Source organism: Meriones unguiculatus, chromosome 5, assembly GCF_030254825.1.
Source record: "Meriones unguiculatus strain TT.TT164.6M chromosome 5, Bangor_MerUng_6.1, whole genome shotgun sequence".
NCBI classification, from domain to species: Eukaryota; Metazoa; Chordata; class Mammalia; order Rodentia; family Muridae; genus Meriones; species Meriones unguiculatus.
The window spans coordinates 113,038,254-113,065,966 of NC_083353.1; the positions used below are offsets into that span (position 1 = coordinate 113,038,254).

At 46.5% G+C, this 27,713-nt stretch overlaps 1 protein-coding gene across 4 annotated transcripts in view; it reads right to left on the reverse strand.

Moving 5' to 3' along the window:
* The window catches only part of LOC110556290 (solute carrier family 2, facilitated glucose transporter member 3), a 66,926-nt gene that overhangs the window by 12,139 nt on the left and 27,074 nt on the right, over window positions 1-27,713 (reverse strand). The window contains exon 1 of one of the 4 annotated variants that reach the window (XM_021649986.2): window positions 1,717-1,974. The exons of 2 other annotated variants lie outside the window; for them this stretch is intronic. In XM_021649986.2, the coding sequence (XP_021505661.1) occupies window positions 1,717-1,722 (6 nt within the window). In that variant the 5' untranslated portion in view covers window positions 1,723-1,974. Of the gene's footprint in view, window positions 1-899; window positions 1,496-1,716; window positions 1,975-27,713 lie in introns of those variants that run through there. One more of the 4 variants, XM_021649987.2, reaches the window with a different exon arrangement.

Here is a 27,713-nt window from a genome sequence, read left to right on the forward strand (position 1 = left end):
TTCGCCTGGTCAACATAGCCAGCAGGACCATGGCAGTGCACAACTGTAATCCTAGTACTGATGAGACCAAGGCCAGAGGACCATGAGTTCAAAGTCAGCCTGGACCATATACTTATTGAGACAACATCACAAAAAGAAAAGACAAACAAAAACTTCCCCAGATAGAGACAGGTACCTGACCGCACTCGGGAACTGGGTGCTCAGGGAGGGTGTGCACTGGCTCGTGCCCACTACACCAGGCTGAGGCAGGAGGACAGCCATGAGTTCGTGGCCAGCCTGGGCTACACAGTGAGACCTTGTCTCAAAACATAAAACACAGCAAAACCCAAACTCCCCAAAACAGAGGGCAAAGCGGAAGCCATCTCTAAGGCTCCTAAGAGCTGACTGTTTGCAGAGCGACACTCAGTCCACCAAGGCAGGAGCAGCTCGAACCGCATGGCCACTGTGATGCTTAAGCCAACAAGGAAACCCCAAACAAGCTAATGGTACAAATTACTGCTCTATCTCTTCTCCCCGCCCCCAACCATTCCACTTCAACTTTCAGCTCATCTTTCCTCACTCTCTTTATGGTTTTCTTTGAGACAAGGTTCCACACTCTGTATTCCAACCTAACTTTAAATCCAACTCTTTAATCCTCCTGCTTCAGTCTCTCCAGTGTGGGATCCTAGGTGTGAGCTAAGTGTGAGATCCTAGGTATGAGCCGCTACGCCCAGATTCTTCTTCCTCTTCTTCTAATATCTAGACTATGTAACCTACCGGCCACATCCTGAGCCTTCTTGAGTCTTCCTGCTCGCTAAATATGGTACTATTCCTCTCCAGGCAGCTGGGCAGAGCGTCTGCTCAGTCTGAACAGTCTTAGGAGCCATTTTTAGCAGAGCGGAATCAGGCAAGCATCTCACCTTGCTGGGAAATCACTCAAGGGGGCAGGGACAACTCAAAGCCGGAGCCTAAGGTCAATCTTCTTTGCCCACCACAACCTCTTCAACCGTCCTTAAGATCCTTCTTCATAAGGTCACTCCGGGTGGCCGGCTGGTAAGCGAGCTGACCTGACCTTCCCGGCAGCCTCCAAGCCTCTCGGTGGCAAGCTCTGTCCCTTCCCGTTAAAGTCCTTTCCTTGCAGTAAAAGCCTCTTTTCCCGTTTCCTCTTCTATCCCGCTTTTTTTTTTTCACCGTCTCCTGGTTTACTTCATTTTGAAATTAATTAATCTTCGTCAAAATGCCGTCTCCCTTACAAACACCGCTTCCTTCGCCCAGATGCATCCTACACCCACACCCACAGTAGGGACCATTGGACTTCCCTCTCCACAGCAGCCGGGGATCCTAAGGACGGACGTCTGGATGCTAAAGTGCAAACCCAAGCCAACCCCAGTTTCTCCCAAGGTCTACTGCTTTCCCAGGCCTTCCTTCCAGCTGGCTCCGAGACCCACTCAGCATCCGCACAGCCAAGCCGCTACCCGCTTTGCTCTCATCACAGCTCCGTCAAACACGCCCGAGAAGCTAACAGCTTCTTCTTCGGTGACTTTCACATGACAGGAAGGTGTCCGGGAGGATCCGCATCAGGTATGAGATGCACAGAACGCTACACTAACATCGAATGCTGGAGCTGATATGAAAAGGCCTTGGTCCGGATGGCTCCGTGACCGGGTATGACAATCGGCACCAAGACCTGCCCTTCTGAGGACCCCAAACAAGCAAATACAACCAACCGGTTCTTACCTTCATGGTTCCTAACCCAGCTCTCAAGTCTTAAGGTGGATCTAGAGACAGCCAGCCAATGTCCTCGGCAGCAAGTTCTCTGCGGGTCCTCAGCAGCTCTCGGGGACCATCACAGCGTCACAGCCAGAAGCCCAGCCTACCTATTTATAATCTCTGCAAGGGGTGGAGCCTGCAACCCCCACCCCTTTCCAGCCCTTAACCTGTGACCCCAGGAATCCGGTGACCTCTGTTATATGATCTTCATAGCTCCTCCCCCAGCCCCCTTGCCTCTGCAGGCAGCCCCCTCCCAACACACACCCTCAAACACACATTCCTGCTTTTTACCACATCCTTCCCTTGGTTCTTTTTTTCTTTTTTAAGCGCTTGTAATTCCTTCCTCTTTTCAAGAGCCGACAACCTTTTTGTTTCACAGAAAAAAAAAATACTGAAAAAGTTTGGAGGGCGGGCAAATTTGAAGGCACTCAGGATGGAACCAGTCGAGAGAGAGAGAGAGAGAGAGAGAGAGAGAGAGAGAGAGAGAGAGAGAGAGGACAATCTAAGGCAGAGTTGAGTAGGTGCTGTTCTCAGCAAGGAGTGGGAAGCAGAGACGATAAAGCTCTGGGTCTGTCAGCTACGATTTGATTACAGGCTGGGTGTGCAATCTTGAAGGGAAGGGCTAAAGGAGAGCCCACAGCAAGGACACTGGCCAAGAAGACTTTTCCAGGGGTGAAGGCAGCCTGGATCGCTGGGAGCCTGACCAATGCCCCTGGGCTGCAGGAAGGAGAAGGTAAAGCGAGGTATACAGCCCCAGTTCCTAACCACAGCATACACCACCCCACCCCTTGTGAATTCTGCCGCTCTCACCTCTGTTCTGAGGTTTAGAGCATCAGAGACACAATGGTATTTGCTGAGTGCATACTTTAGTGAGAAAAATGAAGAGGAGGGATGGGTTGTAGCTCAGCAGGAGAGCACCTGCCTGGGCTCTAGGTTAGCCCCTCCCCCCAGAACAATGAGTCAATCAATCAAAGTGGACAAGGACCGCTGATTCTCACATGAGAAATGTTTGCTAAGATACTGTTAGCCAGGGATTGTGTGTTTCTTGAAAGACAAGCCTGAGACAAGTATCTGGAAAACTAAAAAGTTGGGTAGGAGAAAATAAGAGCTTAGGGAGGCTAACGACCTCTGGCAGGAGGGATTTCAGGTAAGTTGGCCAGAGAAGCAGCTGAGTGTGTGACTGCTCTGACTTTCAGGAGAAGCGACCCCTCCCAAAAGGAGCTGGCAGGCGAGGGTGGCTCGGTCTACACAAGAGGAAGGAAAGACATAGCTCTGTGGCCAGAAATCCAGAATGGTGGGCTCAACTGAAGCAAACCTGGTCCATCTCTCCTTAAACGAGGGTCTTTCCTAGACAGGAGCCTTACTGAGAAAACGGAGGCTGAGTGAACCGTGACATCCAAGAAAACCTTCCCTGAGACTGCACCCCTCCTCCCTCCATTTCCCTTCCAAGAAACACTGAGGCGGAAGCCCCGTTTAATTACCACAGCAACTGTATTCAGCAGCCAAAGGAATCACAATGCCCGAAGGCCAGCGACAGCCAGTGGGAACAGAATCCAAGCCACTTGTGCCACACTGCATTTTCTTGTAGCCACGTTAGAAACAGTGACGGTTGTCATGATGCCTCAGCAGGTAAAGGCACTTGCTACCAAGCCTGGTGACCTGAGGTCACCTACACCGGGCCAGGAGAACACCGTCTCCACAAACTTGTCCTCTTTGTTTTGTTTTGTTTTTTGTTGAGACAAGGTATGTCTGTGTAGATTTGGCTGTCCTGGACTCACTTTCTAGGGCAGGCTGTCTACCTGCCTCTGCCTCTCAGCACCAGAATTAAAGGCATGCACCACCACCATTCAAAAGACAGGCACAGTGGCACACTTGCAATCCCAGCTCTCAAAAGGACTGTGAGTCGCAGGCCAGAATGGGTTACTTATGCTGCCTCAGAACAATGATCAAACAGACAATTGGGTTCTTTAAGGCCACGAGCCTCCTGTGATCATAGAGAACACATGAGCCAGGTGTGGTAATGCCAGCACTCAGGAGACATTGGCAAATGGATTTCTGAGCTTGAAGCCAGCCTGATCTACAAAGCGAGTTCCAGGACAGCCAGGGCTCCGTTACACAGGAAACCCTGACTGGAGGGAAAGGTTCATGCATGGCTGGCCTTGCAGCTTTAAGTAAGATTGAGTGTGTCTGTCTCTTTCTCCCTCTAGTTTCAAGGTATTTGTTTTTTATTTTAATTAATTTAGTTATTTAGATTTTTTTGGTTTTTGGGTTTGTGGGGTTTTTTTGTTTGTTTGTTGTTTTTGTTTTTAAACTGGGTTTTTCTGTGTTGTCCCGGCTGTCCTGGAACTCACTCTATAGACCAGTGCTAGGATTAAAGGCATAAGCTACCACCCATCCAGCTCATTTCAATTTATTTTGCATACAAATATATATATTTTTTTTTCTTTTCTGAGACAGGGTTTCTCTGTGTAGCCTTTGGTGTCCTAGACTCACTTTGTTGACCAGGCTGGCCTCAAATTCACAGGAAGGAAGAGAGAAAAGATGACAAAAAGCAATATGAAAGGGATACAGACCTCAGTGAGACCTATTTTCTTTGGCAAATTTCCGTACAAGACTACTTTTTTTTTTTTCTTAAGTTGGCTTACAGCCACCTGTAATTCCAGTCCAGGGCATCCAGTGCCTTCTGGCCTTCCAGGTGCCATACACACATGGTGCACAGACGTGCGTGTAGGCAAAACACCTACGATGCATTAAAAAAAAAAAAGTTAACAAATTTTCTCTTTTTTAAAGGCACTCCAGAGGGTGGAAGTGGGCTAGTGATCTGGGAAAGACAGATGCTCCAAAGCCAAAGATTAGCTCTGGAAGAGACAATCTAGAGACAGTGACAGAAAGGTTCAACTTGCAGCAATGCATGTATTTTGAAGATTACAGCTGGAATTCGGCTGAATCCCAAGAACATAAGATGTGCTGAGCAGATCGAGACAAATGTTGTTTGAACCGGGAGCTCGCCAGATGCTCAAGCTGCAAGCCTCAAGCTGCCATCTTAGCAACAGAGTCCAAGACAGACACTTCATCTCGAGCAACACAAGAGCTGCTGAGAAACTGTGACCGGGTGTCCTCGGTGTGCTGTAGGGATGCCTGTGACGCTGCCCGAGGTCCCAGGTGCACTGTGTTAGGGGATGGCAACAGAGTGAAAACTCCAAGTCCCAGAGTGGGTGACCGGCCCTGAGGGACAAAGTGCCCAGCAGTGGCCTCGTGACTAAGATGCACCTACAGCACCGATCTACCCCTTAGATAGGTCCTTAGCTTGCTGGTGAGCTCTTCTGTCTTGAGGAAGGGGACTTTTTAAAATGGACCCAGCAGGGAGCTAAGAGCAAAGAAGGTGTGCTTAGTAGAGAGGGGACAATGAGAACAATAGCCTAGGCTACCATCTCCAGATGCAGACTCCCGCAGAATGGAAGCCTCCATCTGGCCTCCTGCTAGCTTGTGTTGAGGTTTGCTAGTGTGAAAACCTAGCGGAAGGACAAAGGATCCTACAAAAGAGCACTCAAGACTTTTTTTAAACTCTGAGAAACACAAGCCGGGGGCTGTTTTAATGACTGCCCAGATTCTACGCTTTCTGTTTGTACCATTCCCCACAAACAGCAGCTTGCCTGACTTTAATCTTTCTCTACCAGGTGAGCTGTCCCCATAATTCACTTTGAATCTGAAAACACTTAAAAAAAAAAAAAAAGAAAGAAAAGAAAAGAAAAAGCAACAACAGCAGCCCTGGGGTGAAGAAAGAAAAAATTTGAGAAATGCTGATTCCCCTGTTTACACTGTGTTTAAGCCAGTCATTATTGCCTCTGGTCCTAGAGACAAATTCCAGCTCTCAGGTTCTCTTCACTGCTGCAGATCTTTTTGTCCCAAAGTGGGCCGGAACAAATTCCAAAGGAGTGCTAACCCTAAGTTAAAATTCAAGTCACACCAATCTCCTCCAAGATCTTCAGTGATTACTCAGTAAGCCCGGGTTCAAAGCACACCTGACTAGAGATAAGTGGGCTACAGTTTAAAACATTCCCACAGCGTTAGCAGAAAACCAAGACACCCAAGTTAAATTTTATTGTATCAGGCCATCTGATACATCCCAAATTCTCCTTTTCAGTCCTCTCTCTTTTTTTTTTTTTTTTCTTCTCTTTGCAGTGCTGGGATTAAACCTGGGCCTTCATATATGCTACGCAGAGCTATACCAGTCTCAACCCTCAAAAGTCTTACATTAATATTTAACAATGTAAAAGTTATTAATAATCTATTTTTCTATCTTTGTATCAGGCCTTCGGAATCCATGTGTGTTTTACACCTCCAGCGCGCCTCAGCTGAACGCTCGGTTTTCAGATATCAAGAGAAACGTGCTTTTCTGTTAATTTCTTTTTCCCCCCAGTGCTGGGTACTGAACATAGGTACGGTGCACATTTCTGCTAGGCAAGTACTCCCCACCGTACTGCACTGTTTCCAACCTGAAATGCCTTTTCAAAGTGAAACTGTAGGGGGTCAGCCAGATGGCTCACAGGGTGACAAACAGCCTTTGTCTTGAACCCAATGATCTGGGCTCCATCATACACAAATGCCTCACACTTTGGCATGAATGTGCCACCCCATACGTAAATAAAGAAATGTGTAATGATAGTAGTAACAACTGCGTCACAAAAAACGTTTTACATTACTGAGACCTTTCTTTTCCCAAGTCAGGGTCTCACTGCGTAGCTTTTCACCTCTCTTCCTCCCAGGATTTGGGCACTGCTCTGCCCATCTCCTTTTCTAGTCACTGCTTTACTCTCTCCCACCACACTGCTTCAGTTTTCAAGAATGAACTTAGATTCAAATTGACTGAATTTAGGAGTCCCTAGGTTGCAAACATTCATTGACCCTCTCGGAGGCTGCTCCATTGGGCAGGTCAGATCTTGACTGTGACAATTATCCCTGGAATTTAGAACAGATACTCAAGGAGAAACATCCTTTTGGCTCAACTTCTTGAGTAACAGGGAGTGCAGGTGTGTGTCACTACACAGGGCTGGAATAACCCCAAGTTTTGGCTGAAATGTCACCTCCTCTAGGAAGCCATCTGTTCCCTTGCCTCCGGAATTCACACTTTTAAAGCAGGGGACTTGGGGCCTTTTATGTATCCTCAGGTCCTTGACACAGCACTAGACATATGTGGATGAACAGCAGCAACTCAAGACTTCTACCCAGGCATTCGATTTGGCAAAGTGATGCAGCAATGCTTCCGGGTCATAATAGATAGGGCAAGGCTGGCTGAGGAGGTCATTACGTGTGTTACCCCAAACCAAAGTAGGCAGCCTTTTCTTTAATTCTACACGCTTGAGGGGACAATCATCTAACGGCCACAGATTCATCACATTCACAATTAACATTTTAAAATCGTCCTATGTATCGAAACCTACATAAAAGACCAAAATCAATCAAGATTGCTCTGCAACTCTGCGTATTTGGCTACTGTACACCGTGGATGGATAAGTGTATTCTCCAAAGGTTCATGTGCTGGAAGCCGGGTCTAGTTAGTGACAGTAAAGGGAAATAAAACCTTTAAGAAGTAAGGCCTGGGCTAGCACTCTATTCAGGGTTTAAAGGACAAGTTTTGGGAGCCTGTTCCCTCCTTCTTCCACATGACCCCGGTTGTCAGGCTCGGCAGCAAGTGCCTTTATTTTCTGAGCTATTTCACAAACCCCTAAACCTCTTAGTGCTAAGTCAGGCGTATGCTCTCAGTCCTATCTCTTGAGTGAATGAGGAACGAGGATCAAGAATTGGGCTATACGACTCAAGTATTTTATTATAGCAACAGAAATTGGACTGGTACTGTTAAGTGTTCTGATCCTTTCTGGGTCACGTTTCCAATTTTAAATTGCAGTTCAGGTCTGCAGGATGACTCTGTGGGCAATAGTCCTCATGACCTGAGCCCCACACCCAGAATACCCCAATTGCCAAATGGCTGGAGATGGCTCTGCAGAAGAGCGCTTGCTGCTCTTGCAGAAGAGTGAAGTTCCATTCCCAGAACACATATCAGATGGTTCACAACCACTTGAAACTACAGCCCCGGGGCATCCAATATCTTCTTCTGGCTTCTGTAGGCACCTATGCAGTCACAGGCACAGACACATAAATGAAAATAAATCTAAAATTTTTTTTAGCACTTCAGAGGCAGATTCAGGCAGATCTTTAGGAGTTCAAGGCCAGCCTGGTCTACAAAGTGAGTTTCAGGATAGCCAGGGCTACACAGAAAAATCCTGTCTCGGAACCCGAGTTCAATTCCCAGCACCCACATGGCAGCTCGAAATGGTCTGTAACTTCAGTTTCAGAAGAGCTAACACCCTCAGACAGAGCTACATGCAGGCAAAACACCAATGTACATAAAATAACAATAAATAAGTTATTTTTAAAAAGATTACATAGACAAAGGGAACTCTGGAGAAAACAAAGGGTCAGGGAGGGGGAAGCAGGCATGGATGTCATAACACAAATGTAAAACCCATTACCTCCTAGGTCACTAGTTTAACTTTCCTGCCAATGCCTTTCCCACTGTGCCAAAAGCTCCAGGAAGCTAGCAGAACAGAAAAACCTTTGGGTTTGTTATCTAAAGACTTACTTGCTAGGCTCAGTGACAAATGCCTGTAATCCCAGCACTCAAGGAGTCAGAGGCAGGTGGATCTTTGTGAGTTTGAGGCCAGCCTGGTCTACAAAGTGAGTCCAGAACAGTCAAGGCTACACAGAGAAACTCCGTCTCAAAAAACCAAAAAAACCAAAAACAAAAACCCAAACGCCAAAACTGACTCAATGTTTTTTTTTTTAAGATTTTCCATTATGTGTATGTGTGTGTCTATACATATGAATGTGTGAGTGCAGGTGCCAACGGCACCGAATCTCCTGGAACTTTAATCATATGCGGTTGAGAGGCATTATTTTAAAACAAATAAATGTAAAAAATAATAAACAATAAATAAATATAATCAAATAATATATACATTTTTATAGACACATATATGTCTATTAGAAAAGGTGATTCTGTCAAATTCTCAGGTAGAAACACTTTCCTAGAAATGGACAGAAAGGTGATCTTTGTTTTAAAATGGCAAAACAAACAAACAAACAAACAAACCTGTCTCAATATTATTTTCTCCATTTGTAATGAAATGGCTTTTTGGCCGAAGATATTTCTCCTTTCTCTCTTCCTTTTCCTTACTCTTTTTTTTTTTTCTTGTTTCGGGGTGGAGGGGCTGTGTTTTATTTTCATTAATCATATGCATGAGGCACTATAATATTCCAAGGCAAACTGGAGAATTTGGCAGTCGAGTTTGCCCCTGGGAGACCCCCAGGCTACAGCACAGAGCACCTGGGTTCAGGAGCGCGTGGCCAGGTCCATCTTGCAGACGGCTCATTCACCACACCATGCCAGGTCTTGGGGAGGTAGGGTAGGAGTCCTCCAGGTGCTTGGGAAATTTCACTCTTCTTTGTTTGTTTGTTTGTTTGGCGGCTTTTTCCTTTGATCACCATGCTCTCTTGTGACTCTTCTTAAAAATGGCAGTTTCTTCCTTGTCTGCCGTTCTCTTAAAACAACTGCCTACTTGTGCTGGCAGACACTTGTGATCTCAATACTGGGGAGAAGGGGCGAGGAGGACTTTTAGTTTAAGGCTGGCCTGGGCTACAGACTAAGACCTAGCCACCTATCCCAATATTTTTCTTTCTTTGTTTGGTTTTGGTTTTTTTGACACAGAGTTTCTCTGTATAGCCCTGGATGTTTATAAGTCATAGATCTAATAAATGGTTAAATATCCAGATTATAAACCAGGCAGTGGTGGCCCACGCCTTTAATCCCAGCACTCAGGAGGCAGAGGCAGGCGGATCTCTGTGAGTTCCAGTCCAGCCTGGTCTACAGAGTAAGTTCCAGGACAGCCAGGGTTGTCCTGGAATAAACAAACAAACAAAAACAACAAAAATCCAGAATTTTGAGCCAAGCGTGGTGGCACATGCCTTTTAATCCTAGCACCCGGGAGGCAGTGGTGGATCTCAGGGAGTTCGAGGCCAGCCTGGTTTACAAAGTGAGTCCAGGACAGCCAGTACTACAAGAGAAACCCTGCCTAAATAAATAAATAAATAAATAATTCAGAATTTGTAAAGAGCTTCTGCAACTCGATAACAGAAAGAGAGAGAGAGAGAAAGAAAGAAAGAAAGAAAGAAAGAAAGAAAGAAAGAAAGAAAGAAAGGAAAGAGAGAGAGAGAGAGAGAGAGAGAGAGAGAAAGAAAGAAAGACAGAAAGAAAGAAAGACAGAAAGAAAGAAAGAAAGAAAGAAAGAAAGAAAGAAAGAAAGAAAGAGTACCAAATGCCTTCTGTACATACATACAAACAAAACAATGTGAACTCAGATTAGGCATGTGAACCAACACCAGTGTTCCCAGCTCTGGGAGATGGATATGGAGTTCAAAGACAGCCTGAGCTACATGCTAAACTCAAGGCCAGTTTAGGGTACAAAGACTGTCTCCAAAACCCAAACCAAACACACAAACCAAAGCAGCGGAAGTTGGGGGTGGTGCTGGATGCGGCTCGGCAGTTAAGCTCCGACAGAAGATTCACGTCCCTCGGGCTCTGACACTCTCTTCTGGCGTCCACACCAGGCATGCACACGGTGCACACACAAACACTCAGACTGCTGGGCATGCCGACACTCTGTCCCAGCACTTTAGTCTCAGCACTCGGGGAGCAGAGGCAGAGGCAGGGGGATCTCTTCGAATTTGGTTGAGGCCAGTTCAGTCTCTACGGTGAGTTCCATACACGTGGACACACACACACACATGTAGATAATGAACGTGATTTTTAAGAAGGAGAAAACCTGCTGGGCACGGTGGCACACGCCTGTAATCCCAGCACTGAGAGGCACAAGCAAGCGGATCTCTGTAAATTCGTCTACAGAGTGAGTCCAGGAAAGCCAAGACTACACAGAGAAGCCCTGTCTCAAGAAAAAAAAAAAGGAGGAAATCTGTATAACATGACTGAACCTTGAGGACTTTTTGCTGAGTGAACTAACACCTTCTCGGAAACTCAAATCCTGTCTGACTCAAATCAGGTAAGGGCTCTAAGGAGGTCACATTCACAGGGACATCTGCCAGACGCTGCTTTAGAGGCTCAGGGAGGAAGTGGTTTGTTGGGTACAGAGCTTCATACGTACATTGTGTCTTTGGAGGGTGGGTGGTGGTGGCACACGCTTTTAAGCCCAGCACTCCAGAGGCACAGGCAAGAGGATCTTTGTGAGTTCAAGACCAGCCTGGTCTGCAGAGTGAGTCCCAGGACAGCCAGGGCTACACAAAGAAACCTTGCCTCGAAAAATCAACCCCATTTAAAAGAAAAAAAAAAAATTCTTAGGAGCTCAGTTGAATTTAACGTGATCAGTTTGTTTCACGAGCCATCTTTGCACCAATGACAAATAGCTTAAAATAATCAACCCTGTAAAGGAGAAAAATTTCATTTTGACTCAAGCTTTCACAGGTTTTGGCCGCAGGAGCTTGGCTTTCATGTCTTTGAACCTGGGGCACAGCAGTATGCTTTGGCTAGCGGCAAACAGTAGTCAGCATGAATGTGTGCAGAGACAGGGTCTCAGCCTGTAGCCCACGCTGGACAGGGCACTGTGCGCAGCGTGGGCCCAGCTTTCTAAACTGTGGGTCACAATCCAGCGTGGTGTTGCATAGACAGCGACAGCGTGGGTGTTGTGAAAATTCTGGCAATCATAAAGGGTTTCCAAATATCCAAAGTTAATTCAAAATTTAAAATCCACTCCACCGTGTAATGACTGAGGTGCTTCTGAGCTCACTGTGTGCTCTTTTGTTAATCCAGGGTTTTTCACAACGCCGACACAGCCTTCCATGTCAACAGATGCAAATGGAAACATCTCAGCTCTGAGATGACTGTGTCACCAAGTATGGCGTTTTTACTGTCCATACGAAGTTGTCTGGTCTTCTAATGGTTTAATTACAGAAAAAGGCTTTTCATATTTTCCTGCCTGCATTCCTTAGCGCATATCAAGTCAATTCTTTGGATTGAGGTAGACTATTTGATTTAAAACCTGACATTTAAGAGGTCAGGAGTATCCCTCAGCTAGTACCATTCACAACACCCTGTGTTTGATCCCCAGCACTGCATAAACCCAGAGAGATGCTAAGAGCCTGTAGTCCCAGCATGAAGGCGCAGGGGAGGTGTGTGGAAGTGACATCAGTCAGAGGCCAGCTTGGGCTATCAGAGTCTCTGTCTCAAGAATAAGTAAAAATAGGAGCTGGAGAGATGGCTCAGTGGTTAAGAGCATTGGCTATTCTTCTAAAGGACCTTCCTTCAATTCCTAGCACCCACATGACAGCTCACAACTGTCTGTAACTCCAGGTCCAGGGACTCCACCATTCTCACACAGATATGCACACAAAATAAAAATAGGTAAAAATAACCTGAGAGGTGGTAGCACTGACCTTTGATCCCAGCACTTGGAAAGCAGAGACAGGCAGATCTTGGAGTTTGAGGCCAGCCTGGTCTACAGAGTTCCAAGACCCGCCAGGGCAAAGTAGAAAAACCAAACCCAAAAGAGTAAAAATAAAAACTGCTATTTGACTTTCATGAAAAATCATTAAATAAGGCTGAATGTGATGGTTCTACGAAATAGAGGTAGGAGGACCAGGAATTCAAGGTCACCCTTAGCTACAGAGCAAGTTCAAGGCCATCCTGAGCTGCATGAGACCCTGCCCTCACTTGTTAAGTTATTTTTGGCTTGGGATTAGGTTAGCATTTCCAAAAATTGCTGCAATAATTTACTTTGGCCATTTTCTACTTCATATTGATGAGTATGAATCAAATATCAGCTGGGAGGTGGGGGCTGGACAAGGCTACACAGAGAAACCCTGTCTTGAAAAACCAAAGAAACAAAACAAAACAAAACAAACAAACAAAAAAGGCAAGAAAGAGAACAGTGAAGATGCTGTGTGTCTGGTGTATTAGACACTCATCTAAGAAGCAATTCATGTAATAACAACCAAGCTCACCCATCTCATTAGTATGCATATTTGCTTCCTTCATCTATTTTGTTTTGTTTTGTTTTGTTTTTCGAGACAGGAAAACGATCCACCTGCCTCTGCCTACCGAATGCTGGGACTACAGGTGTGCGCCGCCAGGCCTGGCTACTTTCTTCTTTAATAAAGGGTAAAACTGTGTGCTTACAAGAGAATTGTGTTTATCATACTTTTATTTGTCACATTTTATAAAAGCATTGAATGAGTATCACTGCTCAAATTATTTTGTTTCTAAGTTTTTACTTATTTTTGTCTTATGTGTGATAATAATGTCTGCTCTGCCTGTTTGCTAGGGGGCTAGAAGAGGCCAGAAGAGTCCACCCCTGGGACTGGATGGAGTTAAGGATGGTTGTAAGCTGCCATGCGGGTGCTGGAAACCTAGCCTGAGTCCTTGGGAAAAGAAGCCACGTCTCCAGCCCCACTCCGTCTATTTTTAACATCACACATTAATGGAGTACTTCTGATACAACTGCCACGCTAATACTGACATTGTTTCCCTTATTTTTATTTTATGTGCATTTGTGCTTTGCCTGCATGTATGTCTGTTCGAGGGTGTCAGGTCCTCTGGAACTGGAGTTACAGACAGGTGTAAACTGTCATGTGGGTGCTGGGAATTGAACCCAGATCCTCTAAAAAAGCAGCCAGTGCTCTAATCGCTGGGACATCTCTCCGGCCCCTACTGAAAATATTAACAACAGTCCACAGTTTCTATCAAGGTTTATTCTAGCTGTTGTACATTCTGTGGTCTTTAATAAACACACAAAGACACATCCACCATTATAGTATCACACGGAAGGAACAGTTTCTCTGCACTCATGCCTTGTCCCCTTTCTGTTCCCGTTGGTCCTGGCAGCCCCTCCCTTCTCACTGTCTTCTTATATTGCCTTTTGCAGCATGAGGTGTAGCTTTAGAACACAGGATTTTTCTACTTACTTTTCCTTCTTGTCATTTTGGGGCTTAATAGCCTCAAACTCCACTTACCCTCCCCCACCACCGGTCTCTCTCTGTACTCTGTATGTACGTGTGTGTGCACACTGTGTGTGTGTGTGTCTGACATCTGCCACAGAACATACAGGCAACCTCCAGTGTTTGGTCTCTGCTTTCTACCTTGAGACAGTGTCACTTTATTGTTTTCTACTGAGTATGACCCAGCTGGTCCAAAGGCTTCCAAGAATTCTTCTGCCTCTACCTCCCCCTTTCCATAGGCACACAGATCACACACGCCTTACGCAGCTGGCGTTTTCACGCATTCTAGAGTTTGAAGTCATGTGTTCACGTATGCACAGCAAGCGCCCTTAGGCACAGAGCCATCTCCTCCTCATTTTCCCTCCCTCAATCCTGCCTCTTTCTTCTGCTTCCTGGAACAGCGCTCTGCAGCACGGAATACTGAGAACACTGTGCATTTCCTCCTTACTGCAGGACAGGGTCCGTACTAATCTGTGTGTGCGCTGCTGAATCAAGCAGTCTGTCCGTTCTTTTTATGGCTGAAGTGTATCACAGTACAGCAGTGCACCTCAATTTACCCATGTGCCTACTTTTTGTTTGTTTTTGAGATGGTTTCTTTGGGAGCCTCTGCTCTCCTGGACTTACTTTGTAGACCAGGCTGGCCTTGAACTCACAGAGATCTGCCCACCTCTGCCTCCCTGGGAGCTGGGATTACAGGCGTGTGCCACCGTGCCCAGCTCCCCTTTTGCCTACTTAAGGACATTCTGGTTTTAAAACCTGACTCCATCCAGTCCCAGGGGTGGACTCATTTATAATTTTAGAAATTATAAATGAAATGCTATGAGCACGTGTGAACATGTTTTGGGATGTAATTGGTTAGTTAACCAGTAAACCAATTATTTGGGACAGGCTTTCTGGCCAGGGTGGCCTCCACCTCCCTATGTAGTCAAGGCCGACTTTGAACTTCTCAACTTCTGACTCCCAAGAACATGTTGGTTTTATACTAGGAGAGAAACTCGGGGCTCACTTATACACAATTGGGCTATAGCCCCAGCCCTTTTTTTGTTTGGTTTGGTTTTTATGTGAGTGTTTACACTGTGTGCATGCCTGCTTCCCACGAGGCCACAAGAGGGTGTCCAGTCCTTGATGGTACAGGTGGTTGGGGTTGCTACCTGGGTGCCGGGAATCAAAACCAGTCTTCTGAAAGAGCAACCATTCTCTTATCCCCTGAGCCATCTCTTCATCAAGCCCGCCTCCCCCTTTTATTTTTTTGAAATGAGGTCACACTATGCAGCTCTGGCTGGTTTGGAACTCTTGAAGAACAGGGTGGTCTAGAACTCTCAGCTCTGCCTGGATTAAAGGTGCTCCCCACCAGGCTGTTTTGTGTGCAACCTGCTACACAGATGCCAATAAGGACCACAGATTACGTGCATGAGGTAAAGAGTTTTTGTGTCCGCACTACTGTCCCCATAGAAATGCCTTTGCTTCTCTACACAGCTGTTGGGTGGCGTTATCACTAGGGCATTCCTGCCTGCCTCGGCTACAGGAAGGCAACAGCACGATAACTCACGCTGACTCACATCCCCTTTTCAAATAACATAACCACATGCCAGTCTGTGGTCACTTTCCAATGAGACGTGTCATAATTAAGGGCTGTGGTCTTGAGCAAGTCTCTTCCCTAATTTTGGTAGCCTCTCAACCTGGCAGAGCCTGACTTATCAGAACGGAGGAAACCCACCTGCTGCTCTGAGGTCGTGTTTATTGACATGGAGTTCTATGATGGGCTCAGCCGGTACACCAACTGCCAGAAAGCAAATGAAATGCTGTGTTTGGGAATATTCTCAGAGGGAAGAGGGTCGACTCGGCCCTCTCCCTGGGTCCACAGGGACTACAGTGTAGACCCGGAAGTCACCGTCTTCCACTGCTGGAATCCCAAAGAACAAGCCCTGAGCAAACCTGATGTCCGTCCAATTGCTTCCTGGTATGCAGACACTCAGGAGCCATGGAGCCATTCTGTCCTCATAGGTTGGTGGTGTGCATCTATTCCCAGCACTTGGGACATGATGACAGCCTTTGAATTTGAGGCCGGCCTGGGCTATATAGTGATCCACTAATTACATAAACTTCTTCAACAAATAAAGATGTACTTCAACACAGTCAAGACTCACAGACTGATCCACACACACAAACGCATATATATATTGGTCTTTCCAAAAATTAAAAAGTAAAAAAATTTAAAATATAAAAAATAAAAAATTGACTTGTGGGTGATGGTGGTTGCATGCCTTTAATCCCAGCACTCTGGAGGCAGAGGCAGGTGGATCTCTATGAGTTCCAGGACAGCCCAGGCTACACAAACCTTGCCTCAAAAAAAAAAAAAAAAAAACAAAACCAAACCAAAACAAAACAAAAAAACACCAAAAAATAAATTGAGACAGGGTGACAGGGTCTCTCTGTGTAGAGCGGTCTGACCTCAAACTCAGATCTACCTGCCTTTGCCTCCTGAGTGCTAGAATTAAAGTCATTGGCTATCATACCCAGATTTCACTTGTTTATGTATTGTCCATGGCCACTTTTGACAAGAGTATTCCAGACACAGTTCATAGAATCTACAAAGGTCAGAGTGTGGGCCTAGCATGTTCAAAGCCTTGGATTCGATCTAAGGCACGGAGAGGAAGTGTCTTCTCTGAATACATCCTGTTAGAGAGATGACTCAGCTGGTAAGAGTAGTCTGCCAGAGAATGGAGTCAATTGATTCCAGCACCTACCTTAGGTGACTTACAAACATATGCTAACTCCAGCTTCAGGGATCCAAAGGCCCTGCTCTCATTGGACAACCCTCTCACCTGTCACACATAAAAATAATTCTTTAGGGGCTGGAGAGATGGCTCAGTGGTTAAGAGCACCATCTGCTCTTCAAAGGACCCCGGGGTTCAATTCCCAGCACCCACATGGCAGCTCACAACTGTCTGTAATGCCAATTCTGAGGCATCTGACACCTTCATTCTAATGCACATAAAATCAAAATTAGATAATTAAAAAAAAATAATTCTTTAGCTAGGCACACTGGTGCACCCCTTTAATCCCAGCACTTGGGAGGCAGAGGCAGGTGGATCTCTGAGTTCAAGGCCAGCATAGGGAGTTCCAGGATAATCAGAGCTATGTAATGAGACCCTGTCTCAAAACAAACAAAAACAATGATTCTTAAAACACAAAATAGAAGAATAAATAGTACAAGAGTAATGGCAGTAGCGCACAACTTAGGGACAGGCCAGTCTGAGGGGACCAAGAGTGACGTCATGCACGTGAGTGCTGCACTATTTTAGCATTCTCCTTCAGCCACTCAACATGTTGGGCGAGATGTGAAGCAGCAGACCCAAAGTTCTGCAAGGTTCTAAGCTAAACCGCTGTGCTTTATCATCAAAGCTTTCCACATGTGTGCATTGTACATTGAACAAGTTTGAGCTGGGGTGGTGGCATGAAATCTGTGTTGCAGATGATACATTTTCCCCAAAATGACCCAAACTGCAGCTAGCCACAGAAATATTTGGATGAGGCGGGCTCAGGAACCAAAGTATCTCTTCTATACTTGTCTTCCCAGCAGGTTAAGCCCCGCCTGCTTACGTCTCTCTCTCTTTTTGGGGGGTGGGCTGCGTCATGCAGACACGCGGGGAGGACCGTTCTTTGCCGGTCAGCTGCATCTCAGAGTGACTCACTCCATCACTCATTCCTGTCTCTCCTTACTCCACTTCCCCCTCCTATGGAATTTGTTTTCTTGTTATGTGGCCGCGGGATGCAACCTTCATCTCCCCGTTGTTGTCCTGGTTTTCTTCATCCTGCTTCTCTGTCCTTTTTGACACAAATCTGCAAAATCTCATGGGTGTAAGGAGATCCTAAGTATTTACCGAATGATTTATTTGCAAACTCATCGAATGACTGTGGAATGAGTTTGGAAATGTGTGTAAAAAGAAACGTGTGGAATAATCAATCCCTGCCTTGGATGGCCTGTTCCCACAATCCTTTAAATGTTCGGACATAGAAAAATTCCTTTGCCTACAACCACGTTTAAAGTAGCTTTCAGGCAGGATTTTTCCTCCCTAGGAAAGGGCTTGAGCGCAGGTCCTGCACATTATTGGGAAAACCTTCTATGATCTTTTTTTTTTTTTTTTTTAAATATATTTTTGTGTGTGTTTGAGACAGGCTCTCACCTTGTAGACCAGGCTGTCCTGGAACTCACAGAGGCACCTGCCTCGGCCTCCCAAGTGCTGGGATTGAAGGTACTTGAGGGTAAATCAGTTCCACCCTGCCCAACCTTTTAAAACTAGGTCTCATTATGTAGATCAGGGTGGCCTTGAACACAATGTGTAGACAAAGCTAGCCCCAAAGTCAAGACAACATCAAAATCCTGCCTCAGCCTCCTGAAAACTGGTATTACAGACATGCATTAATGCCAGATTCCCCAAATTTTGTCACTTGTGTTGCCCAGGTAGGCTTTGAACTGCTATTATGCCTCAGTTTCCTTATATGAAGGCTTGTTTGTTTTTTGGTTTGTTAGAGAACGTTCTCATAGTGCCCAAAGTGGGCTGGAACTAGATATGTAGCTAAGGATGCCCTTGAACTCCCTTCTGTTCCTCGTAGGTTTACCTCCGGATTAGGGCATGAGCACCTCACCCAGTTTATTTCAACACTATTTTTTTTTTCCAAGACAGGGTTCCTCTGTGTAACCTTGGCTGTCCTGGACTCCCTTAAGCTGGCCTCAAACCGACAGCAATCTGCCTGCCTCTGCCTCCCTGAGTGCTGGTCAGTACCATTTATTAACAGATGCCAACAGATGACAGCCAAGTGAAGAAAAGACAAGTGTCTTAGGGTTACTCTTGCTCTGATAAAACACCATGACCAAAGCAACTTGGGAGAGAAAGGGCTTCTTAGTTGATGCTTCCTCATCACTATTCATCACTGAAGGAAGTCAAGGCAGGAACTAAAAAACATCAGGAACCTGGAGGCAAGAGCAGAGGCCTTGGAGGTGGAGAGGGAGGGGTATGGGTGTGGCTCACTGGCTTGCTCCTTATGGCTTGCTCAGCCTGCTTTTTAAATAGAATAGAGGACCACCAGCCCAGGGACAGCCCAAGTTAAAATAGTCTGGGCCCTCCCACATCACCACTAATTAAGAAAATTCACTACAGGCTTTCCTACAGCCTGCTCTTAGGAGGACATTTCCTCAGCTGGGCCTCGCTCCTCTCTAATGACTCTAGCTTGTGTCAAGATGACATAAACTAGCCAGCACAATGCACAAAAGGACATAGATTTGGACTCTGTGTATGAGCACTGTGCTGCCAGGCCTAGCTTAGACTTGGGTTTGGGTAGAGTTGTCAGGGGCCTTTAGTCTCTTCCTCCTTGGAGCTTCCATTCACATTTTAACTCTTTTGGTCTTTTCCTTGCATCAGTCATCATCATCATCATCATCATCATCATCATCATCATCATCATCTTCATCATCGTCATCATCACCACCATCTGTCTGTCTCCTCTCCCCCTCCCCCAACACATAAACACTGGGAATAGAAACAAGGATATTTTGCTACTAAGCTAAACTCCCCAGCACCTATTTCTGGTTTTTGAGCCAGGTTTTCCCTATGTATTCCAGGGTAGTCCAGAACTTACTGTGTGGGCCACTGTTAGGATTTAGGCTGCCTGCTTCTGGTTGCCTAGCAACCTATGATGTCATCACGTGTTCACTGCTTAAGTTTCTCCTTAAAAGGATCAAAAGGCCACTTTGTTGCTCTCTTGCCCTCTTGCTCTCTCACTCTCCAGCTCTCTCCCCTTTCTCTGGCAGGGCATCCCCTCCCTTCCCCCCATGATGTCTCACTCTATCCTCTCTCTTTCATATAAAATCTGTGCGTAGCATCATCTCATTGGTCCTAACGCCCACACTGGCCTCGGATTTACAGCCGTCTTCTTGCCTGTACGTCCCACGTGCTGGGCTCACAGGCATACAGGTGTGTTACCCCATGTTCGGTGCCTTTTAACTTTCCTTCTCCACCTGCCTTCCTTTTTTATTTTTTTGAGACAGGGCCTCTCTTTCCTCTCTCTCTGTATGTATGTATGTGTGTATGTGTGTGTGTTTTTATTACCTAAGTAAATAATCATGATTTATTACTTATAAATCATTTATTATATCAAACTGGGTTGTTGAAATAGCTCAATGGGCAAAAGCACATTTAATGCTGTGGCATGCACACTCTCAAAAAAAAAAACAGAATAATTGCTGTTAAGTCTGTATTATTGTTGTTGTTGTTTGTTTGTTGAGACAGGTTTTCTCTGTGTAGCCTTGGCTGTCCTGGAACTCACTCTGGAGACGACGCTGGTCTCAAACTCAGAGCTCTGCCTGCCCCTGCCTCCCTAGTGCCAGGATTAAAGGCGTGCACCGCCACCTGCCTAAATCTAGATTATTATTCTTAGCAGTTATCAGCTGTGCAGGTTTTAGCATGACATTTCATCGATGTATATAATGCAGTTTGGTCACATTCACTCACCATTACCCTCTCTCGTCCCCCCCACCCCACCCCGACAGGAAGCATGGTAGGATGCAAGGAAGCCAGAGGCTGAGATAAACAGCTGATGCAGGGTTCTAGGAAAGGAGCCATCCTCTCCGTGGCTCAGGGAGGGTCCTATTTCCAGGCTGTTTGCAGACCCTCCCTCTCAGAGAGGGAAGATGGAGGTGGCAGAAAGTGTGGCAAGAGGGCTCTTAGGACACTGTGGCCCACAAACCCTAAAACACTTACATAATCTGACCCTTTGCAGTGAAAGTTTGACAGTAAATGAGTCAAATGAAATGGAATGTTAAAAAACTGTGAGATCACAGGGCCATAGCCCAGAGTCAGAGGAAGGAAGGAGGCACCATCTGCAATGGCAGAGCTCTGATGAAAAAAAAAAAAAAAAAAGACGAATCTGGTTGGAAAACTATTTGAGTACTTCCTGTGAAGAAATGCAAAGCTGGCTCTCCAGGTCCCCCGAGGCCCTCAGGCTCCCTTGGGGTTTTACTTGGGAACAAGCACAGAGATTCAACCACAGAAATCGTGGTAGCCGCCTTGAACATACGCCCTTCTATGTTATTAGAGAGGGAAAGCCTGGGAGTTAAGAGAGGTGACGGAAGACTGGTTGATGACTTCTGGCTTCTCTTTGGGCTCTCTCTCCGCCCACCTTAGCTCCATGGTCATTTCCTGTGTCTTCTCAAAAGGTGGAAAGCAGTCTGCATAGAACCAGCAAGACCAACTCAGGGGAGAGAGCTGTTGGGGAAGGGCCAAGGCCCAAGCATAGGGGATTACTGAAATAACACAGGGGAGTTTCTCATTTCTCAGGCTGCAAGAGTCGACGTCTCAAAAGTTAGGCTTCAGAGCTGAAGCCGGTATGTTATCGCCTCCATCCTTCGTTAAGTTTAGTAATGGGGAAGAGATGCACCTTTAGCATATCAATAAGGACCTAGAAAAATTACCGTGTTATTATTGCATTATTAAACCGGGGTTCCGGTCTCTTGGTTGATGTTTCTGTTGATAGTGTCTCATGCAGCCCAAGCTCGTATATAAGCACGAATCTCTGATCCTCCTGCTTTCACCTTCCAAGTGCAGCGATTACACGTGTATGCCACGCGGGAGATTAAACCCAGAGCCTCAGGTATTCTACTGAGCTACATCCCACAGCACACGTGTCTAAACATAATAAGCTCAGATTTCCTAATGCCAGTTTAAAACATGCCAGATTACGTCCCGCGGCTGGTGTCATCCTGAACAAGTCCATCCAAAGCCCTAAAACGGCAGGAAGGGCTAACTGCACGCAGGCTGCGCTCACGCGCTTCCTTGGTTTGGGGCACAGTAGGAGAAGAAAAAGTATTGCATTTATGGTCAGAGGACAGACAGCGAGAAAGACACAGGGGAGTCGCAGCTTTACTTCTGATTATCTCGACCACAACGCGCGCCAGTTTGCGGGGAGCTGTGTTTGCCTTTCCCGCGGCCGTGCCCACTGCGGTCCTGTTCACTGCGCAAGGTGCAGGGGGGCCCGACGCTCTGCACATGCTCACACACCTCTGCCGCATCCCAGGCCCACCCCTCCCCACTCCTCCTGGTGGACTGCAGCCCACCCGGCCTTTTACTTCGAAACTCGCCCTTCGCCTTTCCCGGGCGGTTTCGGTCCTTTTATCGCCCTACCCCACCCCCACCCCGACAGACACACACACACACACACACAATTCAAAAATGCCTGAAGGTGGGGACCAAGGGCAGATGCAAAACAATGCACGATGCGCGCGTGAGTCAGCGAGCGGGGGAGGCAGGTCCCGGCGACCCGGGCACTGCAAGGGCTGCGGGCGCCGTGCCAGCGCGCACGTCGCCTCCGCGGGGCGGGGCGGGGCCAGCCCGCGCCCGGGGGACGAGGCTGAGAAAGTGCAGGCCTCAGGAATCCGAGGCATCTCCGGGGAGCCGCAGAAGGTTACAGCTCGAGTCTGCCCGGAGGGCGGCGGGGACGCCCCAACTGCTCGCGGCCGGCCCCGGCCAGGTCGTCCTCCCCACCCGCACCGCTCGCGTTTCCAGGCAGCCTGCTCCTCGTTAATCCACTCAGCGTCCCAGATACAGTGTGCGATAGCGTTCGCTCACTTCTGGCGCTGGGGGATGACTGGTGTCTGCGGTCCTCTGTCTCCGTCCTCCCACTCCCCACCCCCCGGCCCTCGCTTCGGAGTGCCGGTTTGCTCCTTGGAAGGCTTCCTTGCAGCCTGATGCTCCCGGCAGCTCCCCGGTCATTGTTCGGTGGCATTCGAGCGACATTAGGCCTTTGTAATGGCCCCAGCAGGAAGAGATAATCCGAGCGAGACTCGATCCCCTCCCCTCGGCTATCAGCCTACTAAAAACAATGGACCAAAGAATTAAAATTTCCTCAGGATTACCAAACTGTTGAGGGTGGAGGCGGTGCCCTGGTGCCGAGGGTGAGGGGCGTGGGGGATGGGACGAGCGGGGCTTGCCTACCGGGAAAGATGTCACTGGCTCTGACGGCTTTATCACACCCTTATTTCCTGGCTTTGTTTCATCATTCTATAAAACTTACACCTGTTACAGAAACGGCGGAGAAAAACTAGGCATCGTTCCCTGTTTTGGACAAACCGTATGTTAATCCATTTTCCTTTAAAAAAAAATTGCATCCTAATTTAAGACGTATCAGGTAGCTGAGCGTGGTGACGCAAGCACTTAATCTCAACACCCCGGAGACAACCAGGAGAATCTCTGTGAGTTATAGGTCACCTTGGTCTATGTGGTGAATTACAGGACAGCCAGAGCTACTTATTGAGATTCTGTCTTGAAAAATAACAACAAAACAGGAACAGGTTTAAGAATCTAAATGTCCTCCTGTGACACTTTCTCCATCACTTTTTTCACATATTAGCAAATATTAAGTATTTCTTATGAACCAAACGCGGTTAACACAGAAACGTGAGCCGAGTACAAACCATTTGAAACAAGAGCAGGGCTTTGAGCTTGTTTTCCGTCCCTGCCCGGTGTCTGGATGCTCCCCTCCCCCACGCCCTTTGCAGCTCCAGAGACCACTGGGCCCACTGACTAATCCTTCCTGAGTGGTAATTGTTTTCTTTTTTCTTTCTTCCTGAGGAAAGCTGCAGGGAAAAGAAACACTTAAGACTCAACTGCAACTGAGGAGAAAGTCAGGTGGGAATGAAGAGTTTCCCCGAGGGCCTTAGAGGGGAGAGGGGAGGGTGGGGACTACAGGTCTGACGGTGGGGCTGTAAACGCGACTGGAAGGCTGTCTTTGGGCAGGATAGGCAGGATGTGAATTTCTGCAGTAAACTGTCAGCTCGGACCATTGCACTTAGTGAAAGATGGTACGGAGAATACAAGGTCTGTCCTTCCCCAAAGGATGTGCTGTGTGTCTCTTGTGTCTGCAAGAAAAAACAATCCAAGAGGACATGGGAAGATGAATCATAGGAAGGGAATGTCGGGGTATGCCTCTCAGCTCCTGGGAAACAGAAGCAGGCGCATTGCTGCAGGTTCGAGGCCAGCCTGGTCTGTGTTGAGTTTCAAGTGAGCTATCAGCGCAGCCATAGTTTTACACTAAGACAGAGAGACACATTGAGAGCAGAGAAAAACAACACACCAGACTTGTTGCAATTTTGTTGCAAACCTGGCCCTTTTCCTGAACCTGTGACAAAGGGTTTCCACTTCCTCTTACTGACCCATTGCTCAAGAGGTGGAGATAGCACATCACCCCCAGAATGAGGGACATTTAGGGCCTCTCCTTTGAAGGCCAGTCACAAATCTTGAACAGTGTGCTCTGGGGCTGTTGGAGTTAAACCGCTCGGGATGAATACTTTGCTGGTGACTACTGAAATACACATGCGATAATGCAGGTTAAAATGCACTCATTTTAAGTGTGCAGCAGGCTGGCTGGATTCTCTCCTCTCTGGTGGTCACCTGTATAAGCACTGCTAAGATCAAGGTCTGGATTCTAGAACATTTCAAATCCACCGTCTCCCATTCCCAGGTTCCTGTGCCGGGTCCCTCCCTCCTTCTCTGTTTTTGTTTGTTTATATTTTAGATGGGGTCTTGTTTTGTAGCTCATCGTAGGCACCTTATGCTTACCCTCAACATCTCCCTGCCCCCGCATTCCAAGCACTAACACACTTCAGTGTTGATTATAAGCACCCATGGGCCCAGCTCAGTCACTTAGTACTAGAAGTCTCATTCCTTCTTGATTCTAGTGTCGTATTCATGGGTCTGCCTAAGTTTCCACTCTCCCATGGACACACACATTATGATCATTACTATTATGGAGCGATACTCCTAGCCCTTGGTGTAGACACTGTTTGTTCTTCTGAACAACACATATTTTTTGTCATCTGTCAAACGTAGGTTTTCTCCTAGAAGTGGGATGGCGAAGTTGCCTTTTTTTTTAAGACAGGGTTTCTCTGTATAGACCTGGCTGTCCTAGAACTCGCTCTGTAGACCAGGCTGGACACGAATTCACAGAGATCCACCTGCCTCTCTGCCTTTTGAGTGCTTGGATTAAAGGCATGCACCACCACTACCTGGCTAAATTCTAAATTACTATTCTTTGTTACTGAATAATCTCTGTCTCCTCCTCCTCCTTCTCCTTTCTTCTTTTTCTTCTTCTTCCCCCTTCTCTCTCTCTCTGCAGTGCTGGAATCAAACCCAAGTGTTCAACATGATAGGCAAGCAGTTTATTACTGAGCTATACTCTCAGACCAAATAACAAAGTCTAAATAAAAATAAACAAACTACAGATTGTATGAATACAGTGTTTTGTTTTTATTTTTATTTTTTTTGAGACAGTCATAACTATATAGCCCAGGCTGGCCTTGAACTCTTAGCACTCTGCCTACCTCTTGTCTCCTGAGTGCTGGATTAAAGGCATGCACCAGGTGTGCACCACACACCCAGCCCATGTTCTTGGTTTTTTATTTACATGTATGTGCCTGTGTGAGTTACATGTACCATGTGCATGCAGCTGTGGGAGGAGGCTAGAAGAAGGCATCAGGGAACGGAGCCCAGGTCTTTTGCCAGAGCAGGTAGTGCTCTCCACTGCTGAGCCTTCTCTCCAGCCTCTTCTTGGCAGAGTGTTTAAATACAACCTTTTACATACATTATTGGAATTAGTCTCTGAACACAAGCTGTTTGTAAAATAAGTGGCATTATTCTTCATTCTTACAGGTGTAGAAGCAAAGTCAGAGGCTTTAAATGCCCAATTGAAAGTTATAAGATTCTAAAGTTGTGAATTCTGACTAGAACCGATCTCCTGCTTCTTTCAAATCCATGTTCTACTCTTTCTGTTTTGCTGGCCTGATGTCAATGGCCAGGCCACACAATCTGCTTTGTCCAGGACTATGCTATTCTAACACAGAAAAGCACTAGGCAAAACTGAATGGTTGATCACTCCACTCAGGGACAGTGACCAAAGGGGTGCAAGGCTTGCCTATAACAACTCAAAACAGGGCCTGGAGAGATGGCTTAGCAGTTAAGAATGCTGGTTCCTCTTCCAGAGGACCCAGGTTCAATTCCCAGCACCCATATGGCAACTCACAGCTGTCTGTAACTCCTGTTCCAGGGGATCTGATGCCCTCTCACAGACATACATGCATGCAAAAATAACAACGTATATAAAATACAAATGAATACATTTTTTTAAAAACAAAACAAAAAAAACAATCTGGGCTTGATGGAGAATACCTTTAATCCCAGCACTCAGGGAGACAGAGGCAGATGAGTTCAAGGCCAGCCTGGTCTACAAATCGAGTCCAGGACAGTCAAGGCTACACAGAGAAACTTGTCTCAAAAAAACAAATCCAAAAACAACCAACAGACCAAACAAACAAAACCTCAAAGCAAAGCTGGTTATAGTGGTGCACGCCTGTAATTCCGGCACTCTCTCTCTCTCTCTCTCAGCTGAGGACCATGGGTTTAAAAGGCCAGCCTAGTTACAAGGTAGATTTTTATCTCAAAACAAACAAAAACAGCAAACCCAAAAGTGTGATCGGGTTCATTCATACTCTTCCCAATGGAAAAGATACTTATGCACATAAGTACAGCCCTCATAGAGATCTGTCACATCTAGCCTATGGCTACTCAGATCTCAAATCGTGCTCCAGGGACCAGCCTCTCTTGGGGAGTGTGGGAAATGCAAATTCAAGCACCGCATTTCCAGAATTAAGGAATCAAATTCAGTGGAATTTGGTGGTTTGTGACAGGCCAGCTTACCAGGTTGGGGTGAAAGGCATCGGGAAATAGACTTGGCCATTTTCCCTTACACTAGTGCAGTGCTTGTAGGACTTGAAAGATCTCGGGACAGCAGCCAGGCAAGCTGGTGCGTGCCAGCAGAGGCAGGCGGATCTCTGAGTTCTAGACTACCCTGGTCTACACAGTTCCAGGACAGCCTGGGCTACATAGATAAACTCTGTCTCCTGGCTCAGAATAAACAAAACCAGACAAACAAGACCTCTAGGAAGAATGACAGTGATCTCAGCGAAGGGATCCTACACAAAGTAAATCTTACTCTTGGTATAAAAAAAAAAAAGGTTTTTGCTTATTAAAATATCTTTCTGGTTCTAAGTGGGAGAGTGGGAGTGGAAGTATTTCCTGGTTAGTGGGCATGCTTTCACTTCTTTTTCAATAGTGCTTGAGGTCAAATACAATTTCTGTTCTTTTTCCCCCTATGGTCATTTCACATGAATTTCATCTACTGCTTAAGTTACAGTGTTTAAAACTATTAGAGGGAAAATATATAAAAAGAACAACCAAGCATCTTAAGAGATGATCATTCACTTTAAGGCATAGCAGAAATGGTTTCAGCAGGTAAATGTGCTTGCTGCCAAGCCTGATGACACCAGTTGATTCCCCGGGGCTGCACATGGTGGAAGGAGATAACCAGCCCCTGCAAGTCCTCTGACCTTCACATTCGTAGCATAGGTACGCACACATGGACAGATGCTCACCCATACAATAAATAAGTAAGCAAGTATGTAAATAAGTAAATGCTAAAACAACAAACATGGAAAAAGAACAGAAACGGAGAAGGAAACAGGATCTGCTGAATGAGTTTGGGCAGGGTCTGCATTTGTGTCCTCTGGGTATTGTGTAATTTGGCTGCAATCAACAGACTTAGTTTTAACTCTGTTCCAGGACTCAATCCAAACGGTCTTTGCCAACCCAGATTCTCTTTGCCCATCTTTCGAGAGAGGAGTTGCCATGGGGATAGTGTCGTCATAGTAAACCAGCTGGTAGAGGAAAACAGTGACAGAAGCCAAATGGGAAAGAGTTCAGAGAGTGCAAGACTATGGCAGAAATGGGCTGGGACACGGAGGAGAGGTGAGACCCTGGAGAACTGCTCAGAGTGACAAGATGTCACAACAAATTAGC